The sequence below is a fragment of the Lipophrys pholis genome (assembly GCF_963383615.2).
Source record: "Lipophrys pholis genome assembly, chromosome: 9".
Lineage (NCBI taxonomy): Eukaryota > Metazoa > Chordata > Actinopteri > Blenniiformes > Blenniidae > Lipophrys > Lipophrys pholis.
Genome location: NC_137639.1, coordinates 13,012,433 through 13,034,699, shown reverse-complemented (window position 1 = coordinate 13,034,699; position 22,267 = coordinate 13,012,433). Strand labels below are relative to the sequence as shown.

Here is a 22,267-nt window from a genome sequence, read left to right as displayed (position 1 = left end):
ATCGTGCCACTTGACAATAACGCAAAAAAGAACAGAGTGTACCTGTTGTTCCGCAGCTCAATTATAGTTCACAAAACAAACATGTTTTTGTCCCACTTTCAGGATGTCACCGGCAACCTGCTTTCTGCCTGGTCTCTTGATGCCCAATTAACCCTCTCACGTGGTTTCGGTAGAATTGTATGTAGTACTTTTTTTTTTTTTAACTCGTGCCCCCCCCCCCCCCCCCCCCCCCCGCCCCCGCCCCCATACTGTATTTTAATTTTCTGCGAACCTTTTAATGCGCCTTTGTTTACGCACCGCGCGCAAGGCAGTGAGCCTTTTATGAAATAATCCAATTTCCCTTGACTAAATGATTGACGACCACACGAGGTCCCGTGACCAGCGAGAGAACGGCGGCTTGTTCCCATAGATACATCCCAACAGATGAATTCCCATGATGCTCAGCCTGATGGGAAAACCACACTCAGCCATTTGGCTTCTACCACCACCTGTGGAGTGGCACCGCACACGCACGCAAGGCTTTTGGAGCAGCTGCACAGATCCCGGGGAGCAAATGGATTGCTGATATTTTGAACACGTCAACATTTTCATGCCAGTTTTTCTTTTGAAATCAGCAACTTTCTCCATAGCTGTGAGTGAACCTTTTCGCCCCGTCGCGCGTCTCCAAAGCAAAAGACTTGCGTGACTCTTGTTGTTGCTCCTCGCTACAGCTCTACTCAACATTTGGCCAGGATGCACCAACTCTAATGACATTATAATGGCCCGTGCTCTTTTGTCTCGCAACTGGGATCATCCTGTTGTAAGATCACGATAACAGACTTCTTCCCACACACCGCGCGCCTTTTCCGGCTTTTTACGCACAAAGATGAGCTCGGAGAAGCCAAACTTTCTCGCCCAGCCCGTGGTGAAGAACGTGTTCATGTATCGAAATGGTGACCCCTACTACGAGCCTCGTCGGGTGGTGATCAACCAGAAGAGGGTGTGCAATTTTGAGACTTTGCTCAGAGAGGTGACCGCCGGGATCCAGCCGCCGTTTGGAGCGGTGAGAAACATCTACACGCCGAGAGGAGGTCACAAGGTGGACTGCCTGGACAGCATGCAGAGCGGGGAGCAGTACGTCGCAGCTGGGAGGGAGAGATTCAAAAAGCTGGAGTAAGAACAATTGAACATACTCTTTGATCTGCGCAATATTCTTTTAGCACTCTGTGGTTTCTCTTAACTGCTCCGTGGGGGGGGGGGGGGGGGGTCTCATAGGAGAGTTTCGCGGTCAAGCGAAAGTCTTAAAGTTTCTGTGACTCAACAGTTTCACAGCAGTGCTGAGTCACAGCATGAGGCCCAAATGAGATCAGTAAGCGCCCAGGGAGAGGTGTGCTGTGCCCTGGCCTAAAAATAAGAAGACTTATACAGCAGTTAATGAGATTTGTGCAGCCAGTTATTCACAGACTGCAGGGTGAACAAGTTGAGTGGAACCTGAAACTATGAATGGCATTTTTATTTATTTTTTAATGGAAACTTCTCATTGAAAAAGATGTGCATTGTGTTACAGAACCTTCCCTGGATGTCACATTTTCATTGGGTTACTATAAACTGAAATTATAATAACAAACTTTTTTTTTTTTTTTACAATAAGCACATATCTAGCATCATGAAAATGTTTCTTAATAGATATTTGACTGTTTAGCAAACAGACACACACACACACATACCTTATCTGTTGATTAATCTCATCTTTACTTACTTTACACGGTCATATGAACACTTCAAACATCCATGGTGTTCATTTTTCATAGATATTAGTCACCATCTCCTCCAAAGTAACAAATTCCCATCGTAATTAAAACACTAAGATTTCTTTAAATACGAACGAGGGATTACTCACACCACTTGCCTGATCAGCTGGTACTTACCTCTCCATCTTTGTTCTCAGTTATCTACAAATTGGCTCCAAAAAGAAGAGGACGCTCCAGGCTCTTCCAATGCAGGTAAGACAAAAGTCGTCGCAGAAGCGAGCAGATCTTTCTGAGGAGAGTCGATAATTAAGGCTGCGTTAGGAGAGAAAGCCATATCGATGTTCATTGTGAATGCTTCAGTTTAACACGATTTGGTCCTTCTCGAACAGGGCTTGTTGACTGCAACAAAGCAAACCGTGTGCATGCGCAGCGAATTCAAAACAAAATATAGCTCGCTTAGGATCGATCACTGGCCAGTTAGAGAAAGGAAAAAAAGAAAAGGACGATTGGTTTAGATAACATTGTCAATGATCCACAGTATTGGGCTGTTGTGCATCCTAATGGGATGGCTGTGCAGTGAGTAGCACTTTTACAATTATACTCCTGCCTTATTTTAAAAAGGACGTTCCGGGGCACTTACTCACTCACTCATGTGAATTATTAGTAGACGCACAACACACACATTTGCTCGCATTCTTCAATAAAAATGCAAATAGGGCCCAGCATGAAAATTCACCCTCTGTCGTTAAGTAACCATGGGCCAGGGTGCATTTTAGTCATATATCAACCATTATTTCCACAATACCTTTGCTCCACCTCAACATTTGAAGCTGCCACTAAATGCACGATACGGGAGGATTTGGGAACACCCATGCTCTCGTCTAAAGATTTAATAAAGACCTGTTAAGCGAGGTGTAATATTGAGCATTCCTCCTCTATTGTTCTGAGCGAGGAATCACTTTGTTGTTGTCTCAATGGCCATGCATTATTGATTTATGGATCATAATCAGCCCGTCTTTCAATGCATCTTTAATCACTTGCTGCGAAGTCACAGCCAACGCAGGAGCCCGCTCGGCGCGAGGTCGTCCACAGTCTCATCTGCAGCTTCTCTTTCCGTTTAAAGACCAGCAATCAAGTGGGACCGAATGAATGAACACGTGTTCCTGGTCATTTTAGAATGGCGAAGACACTGTCGGGAGTGTTTCCTCGCTTGTGTTTGTCAAGCTGAGAAACTTCACTCACAGATCACCTTTCGAGTCTGTTTATGCTTCTGTGATTGCCTGGTGGAGCTCAAAGAGAACACATTTAGCTCCCAAGGACCCTGCTCCCCCCCATTTACCCCTCTTAACCTTCCTGATTGGCTCAATTAATGAGAACTCCTGGCTGATGCAGGTAGTTAACATGTTTGATTTTTGCCCTTATTGATTTGGAGGGGGGGGACTGGCAGGACGAACCAGCCAAGTCTTAATGACACGTTACGTTTTCAAAGTTTATTTTGGCTGCATTTCAGTATTTACATTTTATCCATGTTCCTTTGTTCTCCTTTCTACTCACACAAGATTTTCAATTGTGTTTATATTTAACCCCCCCCCCTCGCCAAAACGCATGGGTGTCCTTTGTTACTGTATGATTACATGCACTTCAGGCAATCCACTTTACTCACATCTGGTTAGAGTAAACAGTAAGGATACTAAGCTCGTGGAGTGTTTGATGAGGAAAATTGGTTCTCGTAGGGATTTCTGCGACTAGTTGAGATTAGGGGCCTTATCAAGGGAAGAATCGTGATTAAAGACTGATATATTAACTGGATTTCACTGTGCACATGCCGACTAAAGATAGAGCTGCACAAATGCGATGTAAAAAGCGAGATAAACGGTACTGCCCTCATTTTGATTGGCAGGCTAAAGCGAGCCGAGGCGACTTTTTGACCTCTCGACAATGAAAGATCACATGCAGACAAAAAATAAGATTTCAGTAGAAATCAAATCCTCTGTGGTCCGTGTCTTTCGTTGCTTGTTTGTGCACTTTGAAGGTCAAACGTTGAGATAAAAATGCGGCTGCAAATATTTCACATTGTTTTGTATTTATGATATTCGTCTTTCGCTTGGAGACAACATGCTAAATTCCACTCGGGGGGCCTCTCCCAGTATTTTGAAAGGCCTTATCTAGTCCTGATACGATATATGGGTGTGTTAAAGTGTGACTAACATATCTCTGAATAGCTCAACTTTCTTTGTGCTATGGGGCCGTTGGATTTTGCCAGTATCACATCTCAGTTGCCAGGTTGCACTGCCAGACCCCATAAGACTTTTAATATACCTCCTCTGTTATCTCCGAGGATCCAAGTCCTCGTCTCAGAGTCACAGTGGGTTGCGGGTGTTATGGGACCCGCGCTCTTTGTGAGGATCACGGGGAACTCATTCTTCAGCTGTCAGCAGAGATCAGAGACAGACTCGTTTCCTGTGTACAAAAGATTTCCGTCCTTCACTTTTAGACATAAAAAGTGTTTGATGTCTTTGTTTGGTGCTCTTGAATTCACTAAAAACAGAAGTCTAAACGGTTTGGAAAGACATTAAATGGTTTTATTTGAACAAATACACCCTGTCACTTCCATAGAATAATACTTTATTTGTACATAGGTAAAGATTTAGCGAACAATTTCTACTGTCGCCCTTATTGAACCTCAAAAATGTGCACAATAATTCAAATCTAACCTACTATATTATGGGGCCCGGTTTGCTAAGTTAATGCTGTGTTCCATGTGTCTCCCCTCATACTAAAAGAAAAGGTTATAGTTTTCTATAAATCACAAAGTTTCAAGTAAGACCACAGCACTAGCTCTTTCTGAGTATCAATATTACACATTTTATTCACAAGAACAGTTAACCTTGCTATGCACAGGCATCCCTGTCCCACATTTCTGTGTACAAATCACTGAAATGGCAGAAAAAGCCTCTACGTGCCCGTGTTCATATCACATGCAACCATCTTGGAAATGACAGCTGGCTTCGAACCTGAAGCGGGTTTACCATCATCAGGATCCAATGGTGGAAGGTCTTGCTTGTACTTTATTTATTATTTGGGTTATTATGACGCGTCCTCTCAGCTCCCAGCATGACTGTTTTGTCTTCAGCTATCATCTCAAGACTTCTCCGGCATGAACTCCAGCATGTGTGGTGAATTTATACAGTTGTTAGCGTCACTAAGCACATGCTTATTTATTAAATAAACTCGAAAGACGCATCCTAAAATAGTCATTACAATGTAAATATTGATATTTACAGCTGACAGTCAAGCCATTAAAAGTGATACATGGTGTAACAAACCAACAATGTAATAATGGTCAGTAATGTAATACCTGCCAATAATGTGATAATTTTGTCTTTTTCCAATGTAGTGAAATCCATACTGTAATAACTTGCCGATAGTGTAATAAGATATTTGATCTATTATCATAACATTTTGCTAATAATACAAGTTATTACATGATTGAAGTAGCTATGTAATAATGTAAATAATTGTAATATTTGCAGCCCAAAATGTAATCATCCATAAGTAGGGCTGCATTTCTCGGAAATGTTTGCTTCTCAAAAAAAAGGCAGAGGATGGGAGAGTGCTGGCATTCATTAATTGTAGATGCATACTATGCAACACTATTTCCCAATCGTGGTTGTAGAAGGTATTTTACTGTTTCATTATGTTATTGGCTTTATTACATTCGTCATGGCCGAAATTATTATGCCATTGGTTGTTACACACGGGGTCAGAAATCGAGATTTGGGTAATTTTGGCTAAACAAGGCTATGCCAACAGAAGCTAAACTAAATGACCTTGAATTACAAAGAAATTGAACTAAAGTAAAACCCAGCTAAATGTTCTTTGTGAAGAGCTGTACGTCAAAGCTTCAGTTGGCCTGAATGCTGTATTAGCCGGCTGGGTTTTCAATGCTGACTCAGATGTTAACATTGATCCCTGAAGGACAACTCCCTGAAGCTTGTACAGGTCTCTTATTTTGAGCCTCTAAAATCCCAAATGGACAAAGGTTGTCTGCAAACAAGCTTTCACTGTAGAATGCCATCCCTTGGCAGTACATCACTGATGTGAGTAAGACATATTTTTTTATGCTTCATCACCAATGTCGGATGTGTGCCAGGTCATTTTGACTCTTTTTATTCTTCTTCTTTCAGGCCAAGCCACTTCCACATAATAGAATCGTCGTGTCCGCTCGATTCCTGAAACCCATCAAAGAGCCCTGCACAATATTGTAAGTAGAATTTCCAAAAGCTATTTCCTTTACCGACCGCCTAACGTACTCATTTTCATTCACAAAAATATAAATATGTGCTCATTGACCTTTAAACTACATTCTAAAAGAACAATGAAGTTCAAACAAATGGGAGCTAACAGATTTAAAATGTAAAAAAAACTAAACAAAAGTAAGTTGATTATGCAATTTGTACTTCCTGACCAAAACTTGAGCAGTTGAAGGATTAAAGGTCACGCTCAAGGATCATAAATGGTGACCTTTCAGTTGTGGGATTTGAACCAGGAAATGAAATGCTTCTTTAACAACCACAAGTCACAAATAAAAAGTAAATAGAAAACTGAGCTGAAAGTAACACCAAATATAAGCACACATACAGTATACAGGTTAGAGAAAGAGTGCAGATCACTGGTGTCCTGTCAGTCTCTCCCTGCTGTAACATACCTGAATGCTATGATGGGCTTCTTTTTGGGCTTTCTTAGGAGCTTGTTCAAGACATAATCTTTAGATTCAGGTGGAGGAGTTGGACACCAGTGCTGGAGGTCAATGATAAAATCTTGAAACCAGCCACGCGAAAAAACTAGAATAACATACTACACGAAATACAGTCATCACAGTTCATTGTCGTGTAGTATTTTTTTCATCATGGACAGAGTGTATGAATGAGTCTGATGGCTCTGGATTGGAAGAACCTCCTGTCCTCCCGTTCATATTTAATTTGAATATTAATGCTACAGATGTCTAGTTTAAAAAAAAACAAAAAGGTACTTTTTGAGTCTACTGATCTGTCTAACCTATCTCATCGTGTTGACTTCAATGACGTGTTTTCCCTCACTTAGTGTGGTAGCAAATGGGGATATCTTGGACCCTGCAGTGAGGCTGCTCGTCCACCAGAGGATGCTGGGCCAGTTCGACAGGGTACTGGAAATGATCACAGAGAAGATGGGATTGAAAGTCCTGGGTGGTGTGCGAAGGTATGCTTACAAAAAACAAAAAAAAATCGGAACATATGGCTCTTGTTCCGGATATAGTTTCTGTCTCTACACACCTACATTCTGAGCAGCTTAAGGCTGACGCCATATGTTGTGCTATTACAGCAGGTGATCTCATTATGGGGTTTCTAACATCTTGATGCATACATTTGCATAAATGAAAACAATCTTCCTACAAATGGCATTTACTGCTCATGTTAACATACAGTACATGTCTTTCAAATACACATTTTCGCTATGTAACATTAAATGCATGAAGTCCTTCTCTGTTATCACTACTTTCGTTAACTATAATAAAAGTGATCCCTCCTTAAGAGCAATTGAAGGTGCTTCACCAGCAGACGACACATGCCAATGCCGAATAAAAGTCTTAAAATCCAGCTAAAGCAGAACTGTAACCATCACATTGTGCCCAGAGGTTGACTTGTGTTAAGAAATCTGTGATGTTAAGGACCGTAGGACTGCTTTTTAAAGCTTTTGAGGGGATATGTCATAATATCAATCCTTACAACCACTGGACCTGTTAAACATTTATACCACAGCTTCTTTTATAACAGTAATTGGTCCTTGTTACATTTAGATGCCAATGAATTATGGAAATGTCCATTTCAAACTCCACTCCTTTCTCTTTTTTTATCATGATTTCATGTGTTTTTCAGAAAACTGGAGCAAAAAAGTCTCTTTACAATCTTTGTGTCCTGCTTTAGTCTCTACACGTATGAAGGCCAGCAGGTGAGTGATGGGAATCAGCTGGAGAGCGGGCAGCTTTATGTGGCAGTGGGAAGAGAGAGGTTTAAGAAGCTTCCTTACAGCGATCTCCTCTTCACCAAACCACGAGGAGCAAGGCGGGCCAGAGGGTAAGACAGGAGATTGACGATTCAGTCTGCATTCAATAATAAATCTCTTATTTTACTGTTAGCTTCTTTATGTTTTGCATGAATTTCACTTATTGAGTAGAACATACCGACATATACGTCATGAGTATCTATCACTATGTGCAGCTTCCTGCATGAAGAGTTGTGGAAATTTAACAATGCAGTACTATGGCTACCAGAAGCCGTTGTTAGAGACCGTTCAGTCTGTTTGTATGTGAACACACACACACACACACACACACACACACACACACACACACACACACACACACACACACACACACACACACACACACACACACACACACACACACACACACACACACAGTCACAGCTAATTATTCCTTCAGGACTAATATCCTTCTCAAGTCCTCAGAGGGCTACATCTCCTGGCTCCACATATTGTTTTCAATATTTGGTGAATGAAAGTCAATATTTTATTATTGCACCTATGCTAAGTAAATACAAACAGGAAATGAAGGATTTTGTTTCCCGCATCAGAGGGGATTTTTAAACACCGATATGGAAATCAGAATCGGGGCCTTCAAACCTATTTTCTTCATTATTGTTTCAACAATTCTACCAGCTATAATCATTAATCTCTTCTGTACAATTATTTCTCTTTAATTGCAAATACATATTTTATATATATTTTTTATTTTATAATATATCACACACACACACACACACACACACACACACACACACACACACACACACACACTTTTTTTAGTCTTTTCTTTCTCAGTTTAAATCTCATGACAATTTAAAAGTGTTTTTTATTTTTATTTTGTGATGTCATAGTTTTTTATGTCATGAATCCAATCATACTTGTCTGTTTCATTTCCAGAATGAAAGCATATTCTCTGCCGCCCATCTACAGATTCTCAAAGCAAAGTGGAAATGTAAGTATTGCATGTGCTTCTTGCATTATTTATTTAACTGGTTCATAATCCCACAGTTGATAGTAAAAAAAAGAAAATCCAGTTCCAAAAAAAATATATAAATCCTCGTCCAGACCTTCTCAAACATGTGCAAAGTGGTGACAGACTGATTGCAAGTTTAGGCCTTTAAATCTGATGAATTCTGATATATTCTGTATCATTGGGCTTATGCTGTAATTCCCAACTCTTTTCCATGCGCTGTTATTAATACAATGTGAAACTATAAGACAGCATGTCTGATCAGCAGTCAGTGAGCTTTAGAGAAACAGATGCAGCAAAGTTGAACAGAAAGCAGCTTTTCAACAGTATTACGTCGCCAATAATCTGTCTTTTGTTTTTGTGTTGCGACACTGCGTGTATAAATCATCTGTTGTTGCTGTTGAATCTCACCCGCTGAATCTCCCCACTTGTTTCCTGCAGGGGAAGCCTGCAGCTCGCAGCAGTGACAGTGGAGACGGAGAGTCCAAGACGTCTCCTCTGAGCCAGGATGGCATCAACAAGGAACACCTGTCCTCCATCGTGAGGGAGATCTCTCAGGCCAGACTGCTCTCCTTCAGGAAGAGGAGGAGCGGGCAAAGCCTGACTCATGGCACATCTGACAATGGTAATCCAACGCACCAATCCATGAGTATGAATGGGATTGAATGCATGGTTATATTTCAAGGTGGCCTGATCGCTATTTTGTTTTTTGTGCTCAGTAATGCCATGTTTGACATAAAGATGTCGACGATACAGGTGCATATAAAAAAAGATCACAATGAAACCGTCAATTTCTGAACTTTTTCCATATAACTTTAAATGAGTTACATATAAATTCCAAGCCTTTTCTTTTTTGTACCTTATAACTCAGAAATATCTGATCTTATACACTTGTTTTTTTTATTCTTATATGTATAACATCAAAAGCCATAAATGTCACAGTTAGGAATTTATGTCGATACTATTATAGATTTAGCAGTGTAGGATGTACTGCACCTGCTCTTCAGTATTAGTGTTATCTTTAATTGGATTTAAAAGGTAACAGAAATGACAGAGAAGACAAACCGCTATCCATGTTTTTTTTAGGATTTGCCTTGAGATAGATTCGTGTGTCCTCACCCTAAACATGCTGTATGCTGCAGGCTTTGAAGCCTTTCAAAAAAATCAAAGTTTTCCAATGTAGTTTCAATCAACAAAAGCCACAGTGATCCCTTGTGCAAAATATGACCTTTTTATGAAGAATTATCATGATGTCCCATCAGTAATAATCTCTTTTCTGTTATTACCAGTTGTCTCATGTGTCACAGACAGCAGCCTATTTACCATAAAGATCACAAGCCATATAGACACATGATGTAATGCATTGTCTGTGCAATCTTATGTAACCTGCTCCATGCCTAAATGCCCACATAGTGGCACTGTTGCTCTTTAAAACATGAAGCAGGAGATATTGAAAGTAGGTCTAGGATGATGACATTGCCACTTATGAGAAGAAACACATTACGTCATCTTTTAGGCTTATGATCAGTATATTATCATGTCCCCTTGCAACTTTTGCTTTATTCTTTTCGGGGGTGTTTTGAGACTGGCTTTCATTTCAGCTTTAATACTGTGGGGACACTGACAGTAGCTTTCGGTAATATGTAGATATATTAGTATATTAGCTCCAGTAAAAAGAATGCAGATGTTGTGCAGGCTGCAGCTGACCTTATAATACCTGCCCCTGTGGTGCAAAACCACATTACGTCATCTCGCAGCTCCTCATGGATGTTGCTTGTTTGCTCCTCTGGCAAAAAGCGTTGACAGCAGCAGCCCAAGAGGAGCGTGGAGAATTTGTATCTGCGGTTCAGGGGGAGCTGGCATTTTGCATCAAAAGGAAGGATTGAGGCGTGTGTATGCGTCTGTTTGTCCGTTGGATTCTGTTAATGCCATCCTCAAAATCCTCTGTATCAAGATGGCGTGTCCTCTAGTTTTTGCAGGCACAGGAAAAAAAACAAAAAAAACAAAACATGTTGCATTATTGGTCTCCTTGGATGACATTGACCCGAAATTAAATTAGCAGACAGACAGTATTGAAAACAAGATTGGGCATGAGATCCGATTGCTTTGAATGGCTTTGGGAGAATTTCACTTTCATATGCACCCTTCATTGTTTGACCTATATGTGATGTAGTCTGTCACTGTCCATGGTGCTGAATTCTTTTTCATATACTTAATATACATACTGTAAGCTGAGGTTTCTCCAAACCACATCCATTATGTTTTTTCCTCATTGTTCCAACCCAGAAAAATCCACTGAAATGATAGGATTCCATTTAAGTCCCCAAGAGCATGCACAGGCAGTCAGTGGCCTTTTCAAAACAATGAAATTGTGTTTTAACGGGCATTTTCAGTGCAGCCAAGCTCAGAGTAGCTGTAATATTTAGCTTGTCTGCATCACCGGAGTGTTTGCATCACCTTTTTATGATGATTCACAACAGCACAGGGTTGTTTTTAGTGTTATTTTCCCTGTGGGAAATCTTGCCCTGGGCTGGATTTGAGGTAAACATATCTCATACTGGTGCCAAAAGGAACTTGGCCAAAAAGTTAGCGGACTGGCAGAGACGGTGGAAAGAGCCCAGCGTGAAACCCACACTTCAGATCGCTGATGCGCTGGAACACTGGAACAAAAGCAAAAGATTATTATAAAGGTGTCATGTCATGATAAACTAGGTTGGGGGATCAAGACGTGTATGTCATTGAGATATGCCAGCAGATGATGGAGAAATAGAGACAAAAATGAGACGATGACCCTGTAACTTGAGATTCCCCCTCTGTTCTGTGCTGACTCTGTTGTGACAGCGAGGTTATATTGAATGTGTGTCTATGTGTGTGTGTTTGTGTGTGTATGTGTGTGTGTGTGTGTGTCGGTACGCCGATCCCCATTATTCACTGTCTATCAGCTGCTGGGAGCCAGACTGAGGATAACTCCAGCAGTTTCTGTCTGGTATATTGTAAAGCTTGGAACTTTTCTGCTTCATTAGAGTGAACCCAGCGGTGAGTGACGGCAAAGACAAGGGGGAGGAGGTGGGACAAGTCATGCAGCAAAGGTCATAGAATGAATTTGAACTTACTATAACAAAGACATCGGGCTTAAAAGACTGAACCAACATGACACATTGCCTGTCTTACGGCTCACCCAACATAGTTCTGCTTTATGGAACCACATTTGGGTACATTATTGAGCCAATTTTGCCAGTGTTGGCTTTTGTTTTCAAAAACATGTTCCATTTGTAATGAGGCAATTAGCAGGTGTTGCTAACCTCAAAATAGGAATGGGATGTTCATCACGGTTCTCTTTGTTAAGGCACCTTTGTGGCCGATTCTGTTAATGGCTCCCATGAGGGAGAAAAGAGGAGAGGGGAAGCGAAAGAGGCGCGAGTGTGTTTGGTCAGGTGAGTGGAGATAGGATGTAAAGAGAAGGCAAGATAAAAGAGAAGGCTAAAGAAGTGGGAACAAAAGGTCAAGATGATGGAGGGAGAGGAAACATTAAGAGGAAGGAGAAGTGGGGGAAAAAAATGGAGTACAGGTGGAATCAAATAGTGAATATGATGAATAGCCTGAGATGATGAAGCGCGAGTGCTCAGTGGGGAGAAAAAAGAGATGTTGAAGGGTACAGGGATGGGTGGGGTTTGGATGATTGCCTTTCATTTGGATAATCTCTCCATTTAGAGTCATCAAAGCAGATTTTTACTTGCCTGCGCCCCTCGCTGGGGCCAAATTGCTACTCTGGAAATCAACAAAAGAGTCTTGTACTTCAAGAAGGAAGGACTGCATTTCCTCTTGCGCAAACCTTTCAGTCAAAGATAGAGAGAAGGGTGTCGACTGATTATCCCAACTTTTCACATGCTTTGTTCGTGCCTCCCGCAGACAGTAATAAGGGAGAATGCTAATTAAACCCGGAGATGGCGAGCCACAAGTTATATTTATTCTGATCCTTTAAGTACTTTTGTAATTATTTTTGCATAAATCATACACGTCGAAGTTGTTTTAGCCCGTTTTAGTGTTTAAAGCTGATTTTTTTTCCAGAAAAGAAGGTGTTTCAGTTATCGAAAAGCATGCAAGAAATTGCTGGATGCTGTAAAAACTGCATAAGAGTAGTGAATATTGGTGCTCTGAGTTCAACTAATTGTCCTTTTGCACATTTGGCAAACTACAGATTCATTAAAAGCCAGAATCTGAATAAAAGAATGCATTAAACATCTAAACAGAGTATGAATTTGACAATACATTTTTGTGACGGTAAGTGGACTGATGGACACTCAAAAGAGACCACTTCCTCTCACCTACAGAGCAGTTTTAAACTCTATTATCTCCTCACCGTGTTTGAATATGGATCATCCTGCTTTTGTTTAACGTTTGTGTGTCTGGTGATGGCGAGTTCCCAATAACCCAGCGAGCGCCGTCAGCACCCGCATTGAAACCTCAAGGGCATTCGCACTCTGCACAAAACCTCCCTGGTCTGAATGGCCCCGCCGCCTCCTTTTTCTCGCGTGAGGCTCCATCTTTGAACGCAGAAGGAGCCCGTTCAATTTATGTTACCTGAAGGATGCACATTATTTTCACTCCCACGATTTTCCTTGAAGGGTGTTTGATTCAAAGTCTGTGGGAAAATAAATAAATGAAAACATTCTTCGCATTATTTGCAAGTTGAATGTGAGAGAAATAAAGTGTGTGTGTGTGTTGCGTGTGTTTGCACGCATGTATTTGCACAACCTATCCAGCCGGCTCAACCTTCTGCCTCCCCGTGTCATAAAATGTGATTCTGCCTTTGGGAATTAGCGCTTTTAGCATATGTATCCATAATGCCTGTCAGAGTGAAATAGGGTTCAAAACAGCGATGCGAGGCAGGAGACATGTACACAAAGAGGCCGCGTGTCAAAAAAAAAAAAAAAAGAGCTGAGCAGCGAGGGATGAGAGATGGCAACACTTAAAGGAAGATTTTTATTTTTTTTTTCTTCCCCATTTGCAAAGTTCCTGTAAAGTGCGGCTTGCGCTGCCTGTTTTACATGCTCTTGCACACATATGGCACATTTCAGACACCACGGCCATCCTTGTCTATCCTTCTTGCATTCTTCAATTCCTTTCATCTCCCCATTTTTTTTCCCCCTGCCTCGGCACAGGAAAGGTTCTTCATTACCCTTTGATGCGGGATTACTGGATTAAAGAGCAGGGTAGCTCTACTAATCTGCCACATTAATCTGTTAACAAGTGTTTCAGCTGTGACATACAACAGTGTTGGATGTGACACACGGAGTATAGGGTTAGGCTAATGTGTGACACTTTCAATGGCGCCATTTTTTTTGTCATGTCTGTTGTGTCTAATCTAGCCTGCGTTGGACGTTTTAGTTTAGTTTTGTTTTTTTTTTTTCCCTTAAGGTTTAGTCATTATAGACGCATATCTGAACCCCTGTGATAGGAACATTTGCAGGGTTTGTATCAGTGTGAGACACTGGAACAGCTTTGACACACAAACCCGAAATGGCAAAGGCAAATAAGTGACATTTTGTGGATGAACGAAGTTTACATCGCGTGTGGAAGCTGGGTTTAGGGGAGCGTTTGAAATGGCTCAAGTTGCCAAAGTCAACTTGTTTGCCTTACTGTCAGTCACAGTGAAACATGCAAAAATGTTATATTGGCGTTTCTATCCCTCCATACTAGAGAGCATAAAGAGATTACAGGCAGAAAAGACACATAAGAAAATCGATTTCACATGAAATTTGATCAAACTTAAAAGTTCTAGTCTCCAAAATCCAGGCACGTATTATTTTAAACCTCATTACTAGTTCAGATTTTCATTTCAATTTCTAAAGGTAAAGTTCTGTGTTGCCATTTCTGTTTTTCACTGTTCTTATTACGGCAATCAGGCCAAAACCATTCATATCAAAACCCTCATTATGAAGATACCAGATGGTAAGACTTCAGCTAACAGCGAGCAAAGTGAGAAAGAACAAGGTCCCTGAATTATTTAAAAATTTAACAAAAGCCATGACCTTTATAAATAATACTCCACCTGTCTGACTGAAACGTTGTTAAGCGGAGCTCTTCCTTGATTTAATGTCAAATCTATCTAAACAGGACTACAGTAGATATGAAGAATTTTCTGGACCACTTAAAAAAAAAGCCATTGTCAGAAAATTGCGCTATTGAGTCAGTGACATCGTAGAATAATCTTGGGGGGGGGGGGGGGGGGGGGAATTACTGTGGTGATGTTTGTAGTGTATTAATGCTGTTTTGACCCTAAAACTAGACCACTTTTATCCCCTGGAAAACATGCTTGTGTTTCTGTTGGTCGCAGCAAGTCAGAAAATATTAATTTCATTGCTCACAGATTCTTTATATGAGGCATGTTAAATGATCTTAAAAAAGGTCTTATCAAACAGAAGAAAAATAAAAACGGGCCAAAATGTAACCCTGCTCACACCCATGTTGAAAACTGAACTGCGATCTCCTGAACTCCACTTCCACTTTGCATCTCCCAAAAACGTCTCGGAATTCCGAAACCAATGGAACGCACCATAACTGCAACGCTTTCACAATAATTAGGACATCCATCGGAGGTCACCATAAATCCTACTTTCCCGCTGTATTAAGTGCATCTGTGCATTTCTGCTATGTATTTATGGGACTGATCATAACCACTGCCGCTTGCCATTCATGCTGCCTCGAAAATCCGTGATTTACATGAAAGTATGTGTGTAAGCATCAGGAAAACAAGTGTTGAGTCATCACATCTTTAGATTTTATACAAAGCGTCATTTAAATTTTTTATTTTTTTTTCCTCCTCCATCACCATAAACTAAACAGGAGCTGGGGGGGTCTCTCACGTGGTAGCAGGCCATACGGTCATTAAAGGGTTTAACAGGACCTTGGTCAGTGACTGGAGCACACTTGCTGAGTGGCAACATTTCATAATTACCATTCGGAGTTACTGCCCAGGTTGTTTTACACCCTACTATAACTCAGGCATGTGCTGAGTGGATTAAATCAACTGGCTGTAAATAAGCAATTTACCATACTGCAGGGTGATACTCAAGGAGTGTTATGTAAAGTCATTTATTTACATTAAGTAGTATTTCAAGCTCTGAGTGTTAATTTAACAGTGTAGAGCTAATCTGCTGAGAGTAGAATTGGCTTGTAGATGCCATGTCAACAGTTCCTTCGATGTTTTGTTTTTTTGAAAACTGTACCGCACCATGCAAAGTAATCCGTTTTAATGTGGAATCCCAGCCTCTGTTGTTAAATGATCCATTCTGAGTTAGAAGAAGCTCCATTGGCATTCAAAGTTTTTCCGTAACTTTCATTTTCCCATAACAGATTTCATGTTGTAAAGCAACAACAAGTACAAATTTGACAGGATTGTTTTGAACATTTTAACCCCGGGGTGTCAAACATAAAGCTTGTGTGCCAAAATCGGCCTGCAAGAGTCTTCAATCTGGCCCAAGGAAATGTTAAACTTTAAACAAAAAAGTACATTTAAAAAAAACAAAGAAAAGAAAGGATTTCTTATCAGCAGTGAAGACCACATTGATAAATCAACTGAAATATCAGTGATGTTTCCGTGAAAGTTAGATACCTTGTTAGAAAATAAGCTTTAGGGCCATGCTGTTATGAGTTTGTAAAAACATGCATGATGCAACAGCTCCAGGAGAAGTCATCTGGACAGTTCACTGTATTTTATACCGGAAAGTATCATTAAAATTGGCTTTATGTTCAAATTGTTTCATTTTTGTGAAAATATAGACATTTTAATCACGTATACTTTTCACCACAACAAATAAAAACTGTGAATTTTAAACCTAAAGGTCATTGTGGCACTGTTCGATCGGTCCGGCACACAAGATGAAATTGGACTTTATATGGCCCCCTGAACTAAAATATGTTTAACACCCAAGTTTGAAGCTTTTGGTTACTCTTTCCTCAGTGGAAAATTGCAAATATTCCATGTCTGAGCATTGACAACATGTTCTGATCCTGGAAATCTTAAATCCACAACAAACTAGAGTTAGTAATTTGCTTAAAAAAAACAACAACAAAACAAAACAAAACAAAGAAAGCAGTGGGGGTGATTTGACAAAAACATACGTGCATCCTGAGTGACCCTCTTTGTGGTTTCATTTTTTACTGAAAACTGTGTTCTTCACCTGGTTGGAAGGAGATGTCCCGCGGAGTTAAGGACTTGATTGCACTGTACAACTTTATCTCAAACATGCTTCCTGGAGAGGTGGGAAAGCTTTCACGTGCGGTATTAGAGAGTGGCTCTTTCATTCCATTCAGAGAAAGGAAATCTTGGTTCACATGTGGGTTCGTTACCCAACTCCTCATCACTGCTGCCAATTCTGTAAACAAGAGAATATTTCAGCAGTCGCAATGAGAAATGAGAAGCTCCATCTTTGTTTCCTTTACGTAGAGCTCTGTGTCAGGCTATGGGTTCATCTGGGAAAACAAAACGGTGGCAGTAAGGCAGAAATGTGTGTTTGTCGGTGTAAGTGCTCATGAAACTTTAAAACTGGGATCACATTACTCGCGGGATGCCACTCGTTGCTCAAACTCTAGGTGCCCACATCAGCTTTTGTGGTAAAAGTTGTTAGAAAATACAGTTTGCAAACATGTGTGAGTATGTCCAGGTATTAATTTTTTTATTGCCCCACTTTGAGAAGTTCCACGGTTTTGGCCTATTGATGACTCTAAAAGTGCCTTTTGGCGTGAATGTGTGTAATTGTCTGTCTCTGTGTATGCCCCGTGAGGGACCGGCGACCCATTCAGGGTGTACAATGACATCTGATCGGCTCAAGCTTCTTTCGGCGCTTCGGGTGGACGAAGCAGTCTTGAAGATAAATGGTGGGATGGGCCTAAATCGGTTCACATTATGGAGTTGTCCACGAGAAAACAACCAAACTGCGGCTATGTGTTCATGTGCGTGGGGTTTACTTTGGGCAACGAGCCGTTAAACTAGTTAGTCCGCGTGAAATTCATTTAAATGTTTCTCAAAGGGGGAAAAAGGAGAGGGGTCGGGGGAAAAAAAGTGTGTGGAGCCAGAATTCTTTATGTTTGCTGTCCTAACCTCAGGTTAACATGTAGTTTTGTGGCTGAAAGGGATTCCTTCAAAGATACGGATAGAGCCAAGATTCGGGTAAAACACTTGGTTGGATATAGGCTTGACTTGTATCAGTGCAGGGGCCACACGCGTGTGTGTGTGCGTGCGTGTGTGTGTGTGAACGCAAAAAAAACTTGATTTGCTTGTTAAGGGCTGTGAATCATTTATGCAGACTATCGCTTCATCTTCAGTTGTTTTTTCATCACACCTTCTTAGAAAAACACTCATTTATTACTTCACCCTCCAAGACAATGGCAGAGACCCATTTATATGAGTAATTAAACCCACTTACAGTTGCATCCTTGTTTTACCTCAAACTGATGGATGAGACGCGGCGCTGCCTCGGAAATCTGCTCGTGCCGAGCAGTGTGTGTGTGTGTGTGTGTGTGTGTGTGTGTGTGTGTGTGTGTGTGTGTGTGTGTGTGTGTGTGTGTGTGTGTGTGTGTGTGTGTGTGTGTGTGTGTGTGTGTGTGTGTGTGTGTGTGGATTTGCCTGATCATGAAAGAGAATTTCCAGTCAGAAACATTTTACTCACTCCACTACACGTACACAAAGCTGTCCAACCATCTGTAATGCCAGAGTCCAGATCGACTGGATTTAATGAAGAGTAAGAAGGAGAGGTTCTAAATATTGTATTTAATTTGATTTAGCATTTTCATGAGCCTGCGCCTCATCCTCAAATCACGTTAAGATGTTTAGAGTCATAGCAGCTCATCCACTGCTTACTGCTTACACTCAATCGTTTGGCCCTCGCTGTTAATGAATGCGGGTGATTTCCATAAAATATTCTTAAAGAGGTCCGATATTATTACCATAGCGTTTCATCTCCCACCATGGCCAAACTTCAATCAGTTTTGCATTTGAAATGCATTAAATGTCTCCATAAACTCTTCTAATCTCTTCCCGAGTCATTTTTCTTCTTTAACTGGGATGTGTAGAAAGGGAAACTAATATTAAAGACATTAATTACACTGTGCTGTTTTCCTTTTCCTTTTTTTTCTTTTTTTCTTCCATCGCTCGTTTGCTGCATATTTCTGATTGGAATTTTCAGTCTCATCCAGTGTTTCAAAACAAGTGTGTAATTATGTTGTTTATCAGAGCGTATAGTTGTATTCCTCTTATGATGTTTAGGGTTAATTACTCCAAGGTCTTTGATGCACATGTTCGCATGGAAACTGAAAAGCTTCATATTCATTTTGCACTCCGACAAACCGGCTCCATTGAGCTGATTGCTTGAACCGAAAAACCGGCGTGGAGCCGGTCTTTAGTATTAGATGGCGTCATCTAAATACCGAGACCCCATAGTTTGTTGATGCAGATGTTTATATGGTGAATGGACTTCATTTGTACGGCAAGATTTTTACCACTTCAGCTTTTGACTGATCAGTCACATTCACCCTTTCACACACACCATTAACACTCAGCTGACAGCTGCCACGCAGGGTGATCACGCACCACTGCGGGCGACTTGAGGGTTCAGAGTCCTGCCCAGTGACATTTAAACATATGGGGGTTTGAACCACTTATCTCTGGATCGGAACCTCGATCAACTGAGCCACGGTCTCGCTATGAATGACGTCGGGCAATACATCTGCAACAAACTCATGGCAGGATTGTCTCGCTCCCGGTCCTGTAGCCTTAAATAGCGATTCTGTTTGAATGGAGCTTTGTGCCAGGGCAGACCGAACTTGACAGAGAGAGAGTGTGGACGAGAACGAGTCCCTGGAACAAATCATGTTTGTGCATGTTGATGTGTAGTATTACCTAGAACTAATGGGTATGTTTAGTATTGCCTGTGGTGATGATTGTGCTAATTACTGCAGCCTTGATAATAAAAAATGATGATGGAGATGATAGTGATCCAAAGTGACATTTAGATCATTAACTGAGCTTGTAAAATATTTACTGGCTCTCTCTGGCAGGTTTCCATTGTCTGGAGGAAGTTGTTTACGTGGATGAGAGTGTTGAGTTTCTCCCTTTGGCCACCAGGCGTCACTCTTGTGCTGTGTTTGGATGCCGCCTGATGCAGGTGCTGAATGAAAGCTGTGTAATTTCAACAAGTCTGAAGCAGGATAAAGAAAGCTTCCTTATTTATAGGGCAGGTTTAATGGATTTCTGAGGTGAAATAATTTGCTGTGACTTGAATGTTTTAGTGAACACACATGCGTTAAAGCATCTTTTTTTTCATGCAGTGTGTATAGGTTTTCTTTATTTTTTTCAATTCAGAAAGTGTGAAAATGCATTATAAATAGTGTGAGGAGTCTTCAAAATCAAATCTCAGTGACCACAGTTTTGTTTTTTTTACCACCCTTTGTTTCAATTTTGGCCCGGACAAGTCAAGCCCACTTGCACACATTTGCAGTATAAAATAATTGTCTCGTATTTACACCAGGATACTCGGACACTCGTTATTTACTTTACACTTGCCCCAACAAGTACGTGAAAGGCAATATAACACATGAAGATGAAACACTCCTCCTTTAACATACACTTTTGTAAAATGGCCTTCACATATTTACAATCGGTATTTTCAGATGACCTGGAATCAAAGGCTGATGATGGAAACACTGCGGGTAAAACCAAGCCAGAGGAGCCGGCTAAAGAGGTACGCACATGCACTCCTGCTGCAGGCCTGACATCATTGCAGAATAGCTCGCTTTATGATTGAGATACCGCCGCTGATCACAATGCTTAGAGAACATCTGTTAAACTATTTATAGCTATAAAGTGTTTCTGTGGTACTACCGCATTACAGAAACCTGATGCGGATGATGTGAACTCTGCTGAGGAGAGCTTCGAAAAGGCCGAGGAGAAAGAACAAGCTCCCCCGGCAAACGCCACCAAAGAAGAGAAGAAGGACGAGCCGGAGACAAATGGTGGGAATGAGGGAGAAGGTGAAGCGGCAACAGAGGAGAAGGTGGGGGAGGTCGCCGCCGAGAGTAAGGAGGGAGACAAGAGTCAGGAGCAGGGGTCCAGCGGCACTAACAGTGATAAGGACCAGGACAGTAACGAGAAGGAGGATGGGAGCCATACATCTTCTGAGGGAGAAAAGGTGCAAGAGAAATCAGTGGCGGACGAGCAAGATAAAGGGAGCAGCGATGCAGAAAAAGGCGGTGAAGCCGACGCTAACGATGGAGACACGGGGGAGAAACGGAAAGAGAGCAAAGACACTGAAGAAGCAGGTAAAAGTCAGTCGGATAACGAGACAAGAGAGAAAGTTATCGATAAAACCCGCAGCAGCAGCGGCGAGTCTAACCAAGAAGAAAATGGGAGCAAAGTGAAAGAAGACGCGACTGAAGAGAGCAAGGTGAACGGCGAGGTCAGTGCAGACGACGAGGTGGAAAGTGAAGCAGAGCTCAACTTAGAGGAAAATAATTCAGCCGCTTCCAAAGAGGCTGTAGCCAATGGGGAGAAAGAGGAGGGTGATGACAAGAGCAAAAAGTAGATGAAATAAATATAAAAAAAAAAAGAGGACAAAAAGTCAAAGTCGCTGGCTGAGAATCCAAGTCTTTGATCGACTGGCTATTATGTGCAACAGTACTCTCAAACTTTTAGGGTGCACGTTGATGAAACCGCTATTATTATATTTGCAACAAATAAATCAAAGCTACAGCGATATACATTTATTGTGCATTAAAGAATTCTCTTCTCCTGTGGTAGTGAATGATGCTGATTAGTTAAAATAGTGCTAAACTAGTTACAGGACAGATTTTTTTGTTAGTTTTTTTTTAACTGGTGAGATTGTGCTCGTAACTTGTTTTTGATTGGTTTGTATGTAGAGTGAGTTGGTGTTCTCTCCAAGGCAGATGATGCAAATGAATTTTTGAGTGAGTAAATTAAGATCCATGTTATTCTGTATGTGTCTGAATGATAAGTCAACCTATGAATATAATTTTAAAGTCCCATCTTAAATTAATAATACTCCATTCCAGCTATGTATCATGTCAAATGAATGTATTTATATCCATGGCCAGGAAATAAGACCAAAAATAATAATAAAAAAAATAAAAAAATACTAACTGCACTGTGAGTATATTGTTTTCTGCTTAATATGTTCCCACAAAGACTTACAGTCTGCACTGTTTGAGCAGCTTCAAATTGCTGGAACGACTTTTGCACAGCCATGGGAGCTAATCCCGCTAACGGCTCGGGGCTAACTACTTCCATGGAGTTAATGCAGGGACTGACCTTTTTGAACCAACTGGGACTGACATTAGAAGACCTGCAGGGTAAGACCTACTCTGGGGGGGGGGGGCTAACTCCACACATTGCCAGAATCACTCCCATTGATGTGAAGTTTAAGTAATTTTAAGCACTTACTGCCGACTAGTTTATGAGGAGAGAGAG

The 22,267-nt window shown here is 41.1% G+C and overlaps 1 protein-coding gene across 1 annotated transcript; it reads left to right on the top strand.

Annotated features, from left to right (window-relative positions):
* Positions 1-490: 490 nt before the first annotated feature.
* Positions 491-21,905, top strand: LOC308114184 (doublecortin domain-containing protein 2-like). The gene is made up of 9 exons (XM_080470871.1): positions 491-1,152; positions 1,928-1,982; positions 5,918-5,994; positions 6,834-6,968; positions 7,694-7,843; positions 8,712-8,766; positions 9,226-9,409; positions 20,455-20,525; positions 20,676-21,905. The coding sequence occupies exons 1-9, from the start codon at positions 866-868 to the stop codon at positions 21,363-21,365; spliced, it is 1,704 nt and encodes a 567-aa protein (XP_080326997.1). The 5' UTR covers positions 491-865; the 3' UTR covers positions 21,366-21,905.
* Positions 21,906-22,267: the final 362 nt, after the last annotated feature.

Coding starts and splice junctions, on each gene's coding strand:
- LOC308114184 (XM_080470871.1), top strand. CDS start 866: ATGAGCTCGGAGAAGCCAAACTTTCTCGCCCAGCCCGTGGTGAAGAAC. Junction 1,983..5,917: donor TCCAGGCTCTTCCAATGCAG/GTAAGACAAAAG, acceptor TTCTTCTTTCAG/GCCAAGCCACTTCCACATAA. Junction 7,844..8,711: donor GGAGCAAGGCGGGCCAGAGG/GTAAGACAGGAG, acceptor TTTCATTTCCAG/AATGAAAGCATATTCTCTGC.